The 12,952-nt window shown below is 43.9% G+C and overlaps 2 protein-coding genes across 2 annotated transcripts; both read right to left on the bottom strand.

Moving 5' to 3' along the window:
- Positions 1–1,079: 1,079 nt before the first annotated feature.
- Positions 1,080–1,874, bottom strand: LOC121797040. The gene has a single exon (XM_042195775.1). The coding sequence runs from the start codon at positions 1,872–1,874 to the stop codon at positions 1,080–1,082; it is 795 nt and encodes a 264-aa protein (XP_042051709.1).
- Positions 1,875–2,928: 1,054 nt separating this feature from the next.
- On the bottom strand, positions 2,929–6,368 carry LOC121793638 (putative late blight resistance protein homolog R1B-16). Its single transcript, XM_042191674.1, has 2 exons — positions 3,637–6,368; positions 2,929–3,133 (listed from the first exon to the last, which is right to left on the bottom strand). Exon 1 carries the CDS (start codon positions 6,254–6,256, stop codon positions 3,647–3,649), a length of 2,610 nt encoding a protein of 869 aa, XP_042047608.1. The 5' UTR covers positions 6,257–6,368; the 3' UTR covers positions 2,929–3,133; positions 3,637–3,646.
- Positions 6,369–12,952: the final 6,584 nt, after the last annotated feature.

Consider the following 12,952-nt stretch of genomic DNA (forward strand, 5'->3'; position numbering starts at 1 on the left):
AAATTTGAAACAAGAGTAGGAAATAAAATTTTCAAATAACCCGGAGATGGATACCCGAACCGCCTATGCCATAACATCGTTTCCTGTTCTGAAGTTCTTTTAACCAACATTACTCTGTCCGGTTGAGCTATCTTATCCACATAGTACAATCCATGGATTTTAGTGCCACGCCCAATAATCGCTCCCGTCCGAAGACCCTGCAGAACACAAAAACTTAGGATGCATTAGAAGGGTGCAATCGAGCTCCTTTGTTACATGACTAATAGACATCAACTTTTGGCATAGAGATGGAACATAGAGACAATTTGATAGAGTTAATAATGGAGAAATTTGAATAGTGCCGGCTCCTTCTACCCAAGCTAGTTCTCCGCTAGCAGTTTCAACATATTTGCGGTGTGACGTGGTTAAGTTACACAAATCTGCTAAATCATACGTCATTGTATCAGTAACACCACAGTAAAAAATCCATCGTTTATCTTTCTTAGCCCCCTCAGATTGAACATGACATATTCGAGCCATATATGGATCATCTAAAGTAGAACAATTTTTATAGGCAAAAACAGGGGTTAATGAACTTTGTGGAGCTGTTTCGGATTTGTGGGGAGTTTGGGGACTAGTTTGATAGATATTACCAGAATGGGGTGGTTTTTGTAATTTTTAGAAACTGTGGGGGATTGAGGAAAAATTAGGGGTGGGTTTTGTAATAAGGGAAAAATAGGAGGGTTTGGGATTAAAATCCCAAACCTTTTACCTTCATTTGCATTCCCACACCGAGCCTTCGCTACCTCCGTCGCCGCCCCCACCTCTTCATCGGCTTCTGGCCACCACCCGCCTCCGATTGGAGGTCCGATCGTCATTTTGATGTCGTCGTTGGCGTAGGTAGCCTTTTGGCTGCCCGTCGGGGCGACGACTCCGGTGCTCTCCCCTCGCCCCACCGCTGATTTCCCTTTGGTTATTCCATTCTGATTCAATTTGTGGCCGTCTTCCCACCACTCCGGATATCTGATGCATTTTAAGCATGTCTCCATTGTGTGTTTGTTCATACCACAGTGTGTACAGTAAAGCTTCGATTTGTCGATTTAAGGTGTCCGATTGTGGGGATATCCGTGTGGTTGTGGTAGTTGGTGGTCACAGGGTGTGGGGTGGAGCGAATGTTCTGTTCTGAGTGGGTGGCGTCGGTTGCCTGAATCGGACTCCAAAACCGGCTCCAATTCCAGCCTCCCCTGAGTCAGCGTCGGTTTGACCGATGGGTTCCAAACTGCGGTCCGCCCTTCTTCTTGTTTGACGATGCCAAAAGCTTCTTCGGCTGTTGTATCATCCCTAAGCTTGAGGATTTCTCGCCTAAGGCTGCCGTATTTGTCATTGAGGCCACCGAGAAACTGGTGTAACCTTTGAATAACCGTCTCCTTCATGTAAATTTCGACTTTCTTGTCACAGCAGGTGTAGGGACATGGTTTTCTTGCATCAAAATTGACCCAGTGTTTCTGGAGTTCTCCCCAGTAGAATTCGAGTGTGTTATCTCCTTGAATTGTCTTGATTGTTGTCGTTTCGAGATCATAGATTTGGACTCGATCGGCCCTCACGCCGAAGGTTGTGACCAAGCTCTTCCACATAGCATTGGCCGTCTGATGTTGCGCAAAGTGCATGACGAGTCGGGGCTCCATGTTTTGGATGAGCCATGAGAAGACCGTGTAGTCGGCGGCCTGCCATTCTTTGAATTTTGGATCGTTGGACTTGGGAGGAATGGTGTCCCCCTCAAGATGGTCCAATTTGTCTTGGCTGCCGACGGCAACGAGCATGAGTTTGGACCAAATAGGAAATTTTTTCACATCGAGTTTGAATCCTATTGAAACTGATTCAATTGATTCGGCCATTTGAATTGGATCTCACTTGATTTTGGCTTTGGTTTGCAGGTTTGAGATTGGAAAAAAAAGAGTTGTATACTGCTGGATCTTGGCCGGAGGGCTGGAAGGGTATCGAACGATGATGAAGATAAATTCTGAATTCGAAAAAAGGTTGTTTTCTGATTTTGGATTAAAAAAAAGAGAGGCTAAGAACGAAACATTGCTCGTGATACCATGTTGAATAATCAGATATTGAATATTGGAGAAGAATGTTTATTCACTTAATTGTGTTTCTTTGATACATTGTACATTGGTATTTATAGGGCATGAGATATAAATGTACATATGGACTAGACTATTAGGACTCTACATTATAAATGATATATTCTCTTTCCAATGGGTTGGAACTTCATACTTTCTCTTCCCAACATTCTTGGATACTTCAAGATGTCTTTCCAACAAGTTATTTATAACTATTTTCCAATTATCAAAATTCTATTTTACTAGTGTGGCATTTGTAACAACTTAAGCTATAAACTAAGTTGTCCATCCCATTATCACTAGAGCCAAAGTTGGCATTTACAACCTTAATATTTGTTTGTTGTTATTCTTGTTTGAAAGAAGGCAATGTTTGAAGACTTTCTTGCTTTGAAATCACACTTGGACCATTTTACCTCCTAGAAGGAGTGTTATTCTAAAAAGACAATCCAATGGTGTCATCCGGTTTTGAGTTATTCATGTTGTAGCATCATCCATCCCAAGCTTGTATTTAAGGAGACATTACTGATTTTGAATATCTCCTCGTCTTTACAATTTGTTTCCTTCTATTTATGACTTCAGATGGAAAACATTTATAACAACCAAAAACAAAAACAATCTACAACTAAAATCCCAAAAATGGAGATCTTTATTTCATAAAACTCAAGAATGATACGAAGTGAAGCTCATCACTAATATACTACGAAGTGGGTGTAGCTAGATCAGGAACTACTAGCTACAGCTGATTATTTCTCTCTGACTAACTATCAGCGGCTTTTTCCTCTTACCGACGGCTCTCTCTCATCTCAGCTCAATTTCAACAGCATTAAATTCGATATCAATTTATAACAACCAAAAAACAAAAAACAATCACAAACTAAAATCCCAAAAATAGTTCAAATCCCAAAAATAGTTATGGGATGAGAGGTACAACTAAAATCCCACAAATAGCTAGTATAGCACCCTTTGCATCTTCTCTCTCTGATCTCTTTCTCGCTCACAAACACCAGCAAAACTTGCAGCAATACAACCTAAATCAAGTCAATTTATGCATTAATTCAAGCTTTCTGATAGAAGATGAAAAATCACCCAAAAAATTATACAAGCTGAAAACAGTAGTAACAAGCAAGAAACATTGGCAGGCATCACTAGATGTTTAGGAGCATATTGCAAGCAATGTAACAATGGCTGAAACTGAAAAACACGAGCAGTTTGCTATCAAATTAATCAAAAACTACATAGTAATACATAGCTAGACAAGTCTAACAAAAATAAATCTATACACATTTTATTACACTACATACATTCAGCTCAAACTATTAGAAATGGACCACATAGATTGATAAAATTTAAGAGATTTTAACACAAACCAAGAGTGATTCTTGCGTTTGGTTGAAAATATTCAAATCGTTACACCATACAAATGACATACATCACAAGCTGTAATAAAAAAATAAATATACCAACTATTTAGGGGGGAAAAGAATAGTAAGGAACAAAAAAGTATAGTCACAAATGGAGCATGTATTCTTACCTTTTGGGTTTTAAAGTATATACAATTTGAGGTCGAAGTTGCCGTACTCTTCTTGCTGCACCTTTAGAATTTGTTGTGCCGAGGCCACTGTAGAAGCGCCGCATTCAAGAATACAAATTTCTTGGAAAGTTGGGATATCTCCAATGGCGCTGGGGATTTCCTCTAACTTATAGCAGCGGGCTACAAACAGCCTCTGGAGTTTAGGGAAGTTGGTCTCATCGGCTTTCCAGTGCACCAGATTTAAGGATTGTAAATGTAGGAACAACAGTGAGCGAAATTCACCTCCTTTTGTCGCCTCCCACTCTTCCGCTGCCTCTCCCTCTCTTTCGAATGCACATTCCACTATTCTCAGCACTTCCAGATTCGGTAGTGTACACAGAGTTGCCAACAAACTCCTGAATACTACACATCTACGAAGAGTTAACTTTCTAATATTAGATGGAAATCTGAGTTTGTGCAGAAAACGGCTACCATCTTTATCCAATTCAGATTCGCAATGCAATATTTCGAGCTTGTGAAGATGGCTTAGATCAACTTCAATGTTTGGTGAGTCTTCATAATAGATTCCCAACTTTATGATATTTGGAATTCCTTCAAAACAGCCACTTCTAATCAACTTAGGAGTTATCCACACAGTGCTGAGATTCTGCAGCTTCTTAAGATCAAATTTTATCTTCCCGATTGTCATTATTGTCCTTTCAAAACTAATATGTCTTAGCTCACACATCTCCCAAAATTCAGATGTCACATAGGGCACAAAGTGTGGACAAATCAAGGTATGCAGATTGTGCAATCTTGATATTCCATCAGGTAAACCTGAAGAGCAGTTTATAGCTAAGTAGCGTAAGTTCACAAGTTGTAAAATTTCTTCTGGGAACTCCTCCAATAACATACCCATTACATCTAACACCCTAACCAATCTTAATATGCATAAAACAGAGGATATATTGATCTTATCACTAGTGCATATAAAAGATCGGGCAAGTGACATTAATTGTGGTGAAGCACACACATCATCCATTTCATATGATGACTCAACACTTACACGCCGCATGGAATCCTTAACGTGTAAAAACTTCTCCTCATTAGCTTTCCTTATACATAAATCCCTCAAAAGATCATGGACAGAGTAACTCATTGCTTTCCCATTGGACTTTTTTCGTGTAACCAAAAGTAGATTCCTCTCCACGAGAAGTTTTAAATAATCCTTAGCCTCTTCCTCCAAACTCTTATCACCATTAGATTTCACAAATCCCTCCGCTATCCATTGACTCATAAGTCTAGATCCCTTAATCTCGGTATCTTCAGGAAAAGCCCCCATATATAAGAAACATGGTTTCAAGTAAATGGGTAAGTGGTTATAACTCAAGGAAAGTATATTGGAGAATCGCTCCTCAGATTCAACAATGGAAGCTTTTACATCTGTTGAAAGATGCTCCCATACATCCATTGATCTTTTGACCTTTGACAATAGCCCACCAATCACATGAATGGCAAGGGGAAGCCCGCCACATTCACTCGCAATCTTAGTTCCTATCCATTGGAAATCAAGAGGGCAATCCTCTTCTCCAAACACAATTTGGCGAAGTAGATCCCAACTTGAAGACTTGGAAAGCAATTGCATGTCATGATGCAGACTCTTAGAGTTTGCAACATATTGGGCCACATGAGATTCCCTTGTGGTGATCATAATACGACTCCCATCATTGTTGTCTGGAAAATACATCCTTACCTTATCCCAGAACATGGTACTCCATATATCATCTAACACAATCATGTATCTGCGCCCGAACAACCTCTTATACAATATATCTTTCAACTCATTTTCATTACGTGCATTTAGTTCAGCATCAATCTTTTTGTTTGGGCGACGAAGAAGACTTAATAGAATATCTTGCATATTGGGAAGTTGTGAAATAGCAGCCCAACCACGATAATCAAAGTGGGAAATAATGAGTGGATCATCATAAAGATTTCGAGCAAGAGTGGACTTACCTATGCCACCCATCCCAGTAATAGGGATGATCTCCAGCTTGGTCTGCATATTTGTAAGTCGATCCTTCAACTGCAGCATATCTGCATCAACTCCCACCAAATCGTTCTTGGAGCTCGACAAAGAAGCACCAGCCGACATCTTCTTTTCCTCCACCTCCACGAGGTTTACAGATTCAAGTTGTTGGGCTGCTTGTTGCACTTCACCATGAGAGAAAGAAGCACGATTTGATGAAGTCGTGTTCCTCCCCTGCATGAGCTTCAACACTTGTTCCATTACCAAATCCAGATCTTCAGTTAGTTGCTGCAGATCTGATGTGGGGAAGGCCAAGCCCACGCTGTTGGAAACCACTTGCTCAAACTTAGAAATCCGGTCTTGCATAAGTTTCGAAGAAACCATTCTTGTTTCAATAATATCTTCTGCTTTGTATGAAACATCTCTGATTTGGCTCTCCAAATTACTTGGTATATTGGTAAGTGAAGACTTTTCAAGAATCTGTAGCAGAGACTCAGCTTTTTGGAGTAGGGATTGGAGTCGTGGTTTGTTGTGATTAACAATCCAAAGTGATTCTTCAGGATTAAGTATTCCTTCAAGGATGGTTATGAGTGATTGAAGATTGTATGCCATTTTTCAAAACTTTCTTTCTCACTAACAAAACACAGCAAGGAAGAAAGATTGTTGCAAATAAAAAATGATGAAACTAACATTTATCACAGTTGTTGATCATTTGAAATTTCTGAGTGATGACCTTGAGGCCAGTAATACTTATTTTACTGAATAATTAATTGGGTAGTTGGCTATAATTTTATTAGGGTGGTTGTAGTTTGAAGTATATCCATATTGCTTGAATATAACAAAAAACATTGTTCCTGAAACTCATTTGAGAAATCCGTATTAGTTTTGTAGAGTAAAATTACTCACTTTTATGATATTAACTGATTAAATATGTTTCACAATATAACTGTCTCATTAAACAGAAGAAGAGTCTGAATATCTTAACACGCACAACCAATAGTATCAAGCTTTCATCCAAGAGATAAGATTCGGATCTTGTAAGCATGCAATATAAAATTGAAAGTTGCTATTAAATTCCTCATCAATCGATTATTCCATTATATTTTAACCAGGACGGTTTGTCATTATTACAAACTCCATACTCCATAATATATTAGGTGCATTTAGTTGTTTCGTGTGAACAAACAATAAAATATTGTGGTGGCTAAATTATCTTTTGCCCGGTAGTTGGTTAATGTCTAACTAAAATTCATCATCGATCTAATATCATATTCACTCACCGTCATAATATGCGAGACCTAATTTAAGAGATTTTAACACAAACCAAGAGTGATTTTGATACGGACATGGATAAGGATCCCTCGGCAACAACCCATGATCCCTCGGCAACAGCCCAGGAGCAGGGGAATGACGATTTCATCACTGGTCCCCCACAGTCACGTGGTTACTCGTCAATTATGGTGGTGGTTGATCGATTGTCTAAATATGCACACTTCGCTCCGTTACCCTCTAGCTTTAACGCTCTACGAGTGGCCAATCTGTTCGTTGATACGGTGGTCAAACACCACGGTTTTCCTAAAACTTTAGTTTCGGACAGAGATCCGGTATTTCTCAATGATGTGTGGAAGGAAATGATGCGTCGAAGTGGTACTAAATTGCAGTTTACCACGGCCTAATACCCGCAGTCAGACGGACAGACGGAGGTGCGAAATCGAGGATTACAACAATATTTGCGTGCTTTCACGGCTGATCGGCCCTCGAAGTGGGTGAATTTTCTGCCATGGGCGGAATTGGCATTGAATTGCTTCCATCATGAGGGTCTCGGCGTTTCTCCATTCAAGGCCCTGTATGGTAGAGACCCGCCGCCTTTGGTGGCTGCCCCCCATCCGCAGCCACTCCGCCCGATGTGGCAGCTCTCATTCGTCAACGTGGAGATCTGTTTGTCGTGCTTCGGCAGAATTTGGAGAAAGCGCGTCAGCGAATGAGTGATGCCGCAAACAAGCATAGACGTCATGTGGAGTTCAATGTAGGCGACAAGGTGTTGTTGAAACTGCAGTTATATCGCCAACATTCAGTGGCAAAACCGCTTTCTACCAAGTTAGCTAAGAGGTTTTTCGGACCCTTTGAGGTGTTGGAGCGTATTGGGCCGGTGGCGTACTGATTATGATTACCAGATGGCAGCCGAGTCCACAATGTGTTCCATGTGAATTTGCTGCGTCCATTTGTGGAGACGTCGGAATACGCAGTAGCTGACTTACCCCAAGCCTTTGCGAGAGGTCGGCCAATTGTGGCTCCTACTAAAGTGTTGGAACGCAGAACTGTGTGGGTAGATGGTAATGCATGTGAAAAAGGTCTGGTGCAATGGGCAGATGACGCCGGGGCACACCCGACGTGGGAGCCAATCCCAACGCTTCAACGGCGATTCCCGCATCTGCTCCTTGAGGACAAGGAGGTTGTTAACGGAGGGGGAGTTGATACGGACATGGATAAGGATCCCTCGGCAACAACCCATGATCCCTCGGAGCAGGGGAGTGAAGATGTCTTGAGAAACCCCGAGGAAGAGATCACGTTTGAGACATCGGAACGTGGGAGGAAGAAGGCAAGAACTCCTGTCAAGAAAGACAAACTGCGACGCGTGACTCGACCGCCCAACAAGTATGGCGACTTCGTCTCGCGTTAGGAAGCATGGAAGTATCTTATTTTATTTTAGTTTATTTTATTCTATTTTTGGTAGTTTAATTAATCTTATTTCTAAGTCTTTATTTTTGGTAGTTTTCGTTGTTGATTCTTTTCCAAATCAAAGTAGAATCAACCTAGGATCTTTAGTCTATAAATAGGCCTTGTTATTCTTTTTCCAGACTCATGAAATAACACGTTTTTCCTTACTTTTGTTTATCTTTCACGCAAGAAACACTCTATCTCGGTTGATCGACGGGGCATCGCTTCCCCGCGACTTCCTCGCTACTCGCTTTTATCTCGTTAAGAGAGCAACCCCTTAACAACTGGTGCTTTCACCTGAACTCATGGTCGATTCTCGTACAGGCGTAGGTCGTACCGATTCGATGGTAGCCACAACGGCACCCACGAGCGGACATGGGTCAATTGCTACGACAGTTCCGACCATGCCGCTGCAACCCGGCCCTTTTCAGTCGACCCTGGAGCATATTTTGGCTTCACTCGCAAGATTCAAAACGAAGCTCGAGGAGGTGGACCGCCGGACGATGGTGCTGATTTCCTCAACCAGGCCGACACCAGACCCGCCTAATAACACAGCAGGTCTGTGGGTTTTGATCCGATGGGTATGTCGGCAATTCCTACATCCGCGACGACCGTCTCGGTTCGACAACAACCAAGTTCCTGTCCTGGATTTGGCGGGGGCCCTCTGCAACCAAGCCTACCCCAACCACCCATCACACATCCGCCGGGATCTTTCACCCCGGGCGCGTTTATTCCACCACTAAGTTATCAGCCGATCAGTCACATGCCATTTGTTTCAACAGATACTCAATATGTTAACCCAAGTCTAGGGTTTTCCGTGGGCTCTATGTCGTTTTCTTTCCCGGGCCCTGGCCCATCCGGCGCAACCCAGCCCGTCTCGACCTGGGAACCGCCGGCAAGCAGTCGGCCAACCAATTGGCAACCAGCACGACACCCAACCTGCTGGGATAACCCTTCTTGGAAAAACCAATCATCCTCACATAACCAATTTGAGGCTCCACGGGAGGTCAAGATGAAGCCACCCCACTTCAACGGATCGGACGCCCCTAATTGGATCACGCGCGTGCAGTACTACTTTGATCATATAATGATGCCAGACGATCACCGTCTGCACTACGTAGTGATGCTTTTTGACCCCCCGGTGGTGGAGTGGGTTTTTAACTATCGTGAGAATAATTCGAATGTGCAATGGAAGGATTTTTTAGAAGATGTTCGCCGGCATTTTGATCCCCAATGCTTCAAAAACTTCATCGGGTTGATTGCTAAGCTTTGCCAGACGGGGTCCTTGGCAGATTACCATACCCACTTTGAATCAATGCTGAATCGGGTAAAGGGGATGCCTGAATATATTTTGCTGTCTATTTACATAGAAGGGTTACAACAACCTGTCAAGAATCAGGTTCGAATTCAACACCCGGCGTCCGTGGCTGCCGCCATGGCATTGGCAGTCGAGTACGATGGTTTCCTGGAGCGCCCTGCTCCATCGACTGGGTTCCAGCGCCGGAATTGGTCCGCTAAGGAACCTCGCCTACCACATCAATCAGCAGCGGCGACTTCACTAAACGACCTACCGGACCGTGGGGGCCTGCCGAGGCGTCCCGTATACAACAAACTCCCGGTTATTCGGTTAACTGCAGCCGAGCGTGCTGAACGCACTCGGAAAGGATTGTGTTGGTATTGTGATGATAAATTTACTCCGGGCCACGTCTGTAACATGACGTTTCTAGCATATATGGGGGTTGATGATGGTGAAACGGAAGATGAGGAGATTCCGTCGGAGGAGCACCAGGAGAGTGAGGTAATCACAGCGGATATTTCCCATATTTATGCCTTGGAGGGCAGGCAATGGCCTGCTTCGATTGAGTTGACCGGCACGATAAGAACAACTCCGGTCTTAATTTTTGTGGACACCGGTAGTTCGCATGACTTTTTGCACCCCGTGTCGCCGAGAAATTAGCCCTTCCGTTAAAAGCAATCAAACCATTCCGCGTTTATGTCGGTAACGGGGAGTCTCTGATCTGCTCTTACGCCAGCATTCAAACTAGGCTCGTAATCCAGAACCATGTTTTCCTCATTGATCTACATATTCTTCCAGTCCATGGGCCTGACGTTATCTTGGGGATGGCAAGGCTGAAATCTCTTAGACGGGTCACGAGCGACTATGACCAAGGCTCTCTTGAGTTTATCCGCGACGGCCAACCCGTTTGTCTCCAGTTGACACCATCGGTTCCAAAGCAAGTGTCTTGCCACCAGTTTGCAAGTTTACTGACCCTGCATAGTGAAGGATCGGTATTCGAATTAGTGCGCATCCCTGAGGATCGGATAAGTCAGGATGAACCAGCTGCGGTAGTATTTCCTCTAGATCTACCCTCTTCAATTTTGGGGGCTCTTACAGCACACGCAGAGGTATTCCAGATCCCATCGGGTATGCCACCTCGACGGCCATTCGACCACCGCATTCATTTGCTCCCAAATTCCAAACCAATGAATGTGCGCCCTTACCGGTACCCCTACTTCCAAAAGAATGAAATTGAGCTCCAAGTTCAAGAGATGTTGGGGACAGGGATCATCCGCCGTAGTCAGAGTTCATTCTCATCACCGGTCCTGCTAATTGGCAAGAAAGACGGATCATACCGGTTTTGCATAGATTACAGAGCACTCAACGTTGCGACCGTCCGGGATCACTTCCCTATCCCAACCACGGACGAGCTGTTTGACGAATTGGGTGCAGCCCGTTTTTTAACCAAGCTCGACCTACGCTCGGGTTATCATCAGATCTGTATGAACGAGGAGGACATCTACAAAACAGCCTTCCGTACGCATGACGGCCACTTCGAGTTCTTGGTCATGCCGTTCGGTCTGACAAATGCACCATCCACTTTTCAGTCTGCTATGAATGACATCTTTCGCCCCTTACTGCGAAAGTCAGTAATTGTGTTCTTTGATGATATACTAATTTACAGTCCCTCCGTGGACACTCACGTGCGACACCTAAGAGCGGTTCTCGCTATCCTGGCGGCCAACCAATTTTTTGTAAAAGCCTCAAAATGCACTTTTTTGCAGTACTACAGTGGAGTACCATGGACATCTAATCTCGGATGGCCAGTTGAAGGATGACCCAAATAAAATAGAGACAATGATCGTGTGGCCGGTTCCGTCTACAATAAAACTATTGCGCGGCTTTCTCGGGCTGACAGGGTATTACCGCCACTTTATCGCAAACTATGCATCGATCGTTGTGCCATTAACGGAGCTCCTGAAGAAGGACGCTTTGTTTGGACAGCCGCGGCGGAGACTAGCTTTGAGGCACTAAAAAGGGCTATGACGACCGCTCCAGTTCTACGACTCCCTAATTTTGAGCGGCCGTTTTATTTGGACACCGATGCATCGGATTTTGGGATTGGGGCGGTATTGTTACAAGATAACCACCCCTTAGCATTTTTTAGCAAGAAGTTGGGGCCTCGCCGTCGCGTGTCATCTACTTATCATAAGGAATTATACGCAATTGTTGAGGCGGTGCAGAAATGGAGGCAGTACTTACTAGGTCGTGAATTTGTAATCCAAAGTGACCAAAAGAGCTTGAAAGAGCTCTTACAGCAGATAATACAGACCCCGGATCAGCAACTCTATACACGCAAGCTCATGGGGTATAAGTTTAGAATTGAGTACAAAACTGGCACGTCAAACCGGGTGGCTGATGCGCTTTCCCGACGCGACATGGAGGTGACTGCAGCTGATGTCACCGCGGAGCAGACCGACACCGCGCAATTGTTGGCCTTGTGCCATCCTTTGCCCGACATCCTGGAGGTTTTACGGGGTGAGGCAGCTTCCAAGGAAGACCTGCTCGAGATACGCAAACAAATAGATAGTGGAACCACAGACCCCCGGCTGTCTTTCACAGACGGATTTGTGTATTTTCAGCGACGCATCTATGTGAGCGCTCAATCAGTATCCAAAGAGGTTTTATTGCGCGAGCATCACAGCGCTCCTTCAGCCGGACATCCGGGTATTGACTGGAATTTTCGTCGTTTGGCGGCATGCTTTTATTGGAAAGGCATGCGTAAGGACGTGAAGAAGTTTGTGGAATCGTGCTTTGAATGCCAAACAACCAAGTATTCTACGCAGAAGCCAGCCGGTCTGCTACAACCCCTACCAATTCCCTCGCAGGTTTGGGAGGATGTGTCAATAGATTTCATCACTGGTCTCCCATAGTCACGTGGTTACTCGTCAATTATGGTGGTGGTTGATCGTTTGTCTAAATATGCACACTTCGCTCCGTTACCCTCTAGCTTTAACGCCTTACGAGTGGCCAATCTGTTCGTTGATACGGTGGTCAAACACCACGGTTTTCCTAAAACTTTAGTTTCGGACAGAGATCCAGTATTTCTCAATGATGTGTGGAAGGAAATGATGCGTCGAAGTGGTACTAAATTGCAGTTTACCACGGCCTAATACCCGCAGTCAGACGGACAGACGGAGGTGCGAAATCGAGGATTACAACAATATTTGCGTGCTTTCACGGCTGATCGGCCCTCGAAGTGGGTGAATTTTCTGCCATGGGCGGAATTGGCATTGAATTGCTTCCATCAT

Source organism: Salvia splendens, chromosome 3 (genome assembly GCF_004379255.2).
Source record: "Salvia splendens isolate huo1 chromosome 3, SspV2, whole genome shotgun sequence".
Classification (NCBI taxonomy): Eukaryota; Viridiplantae; Streptophyta; class Magnoliopsida; order Lamiales; family Lamiaceae; genus Salvia; species Salvia splendens.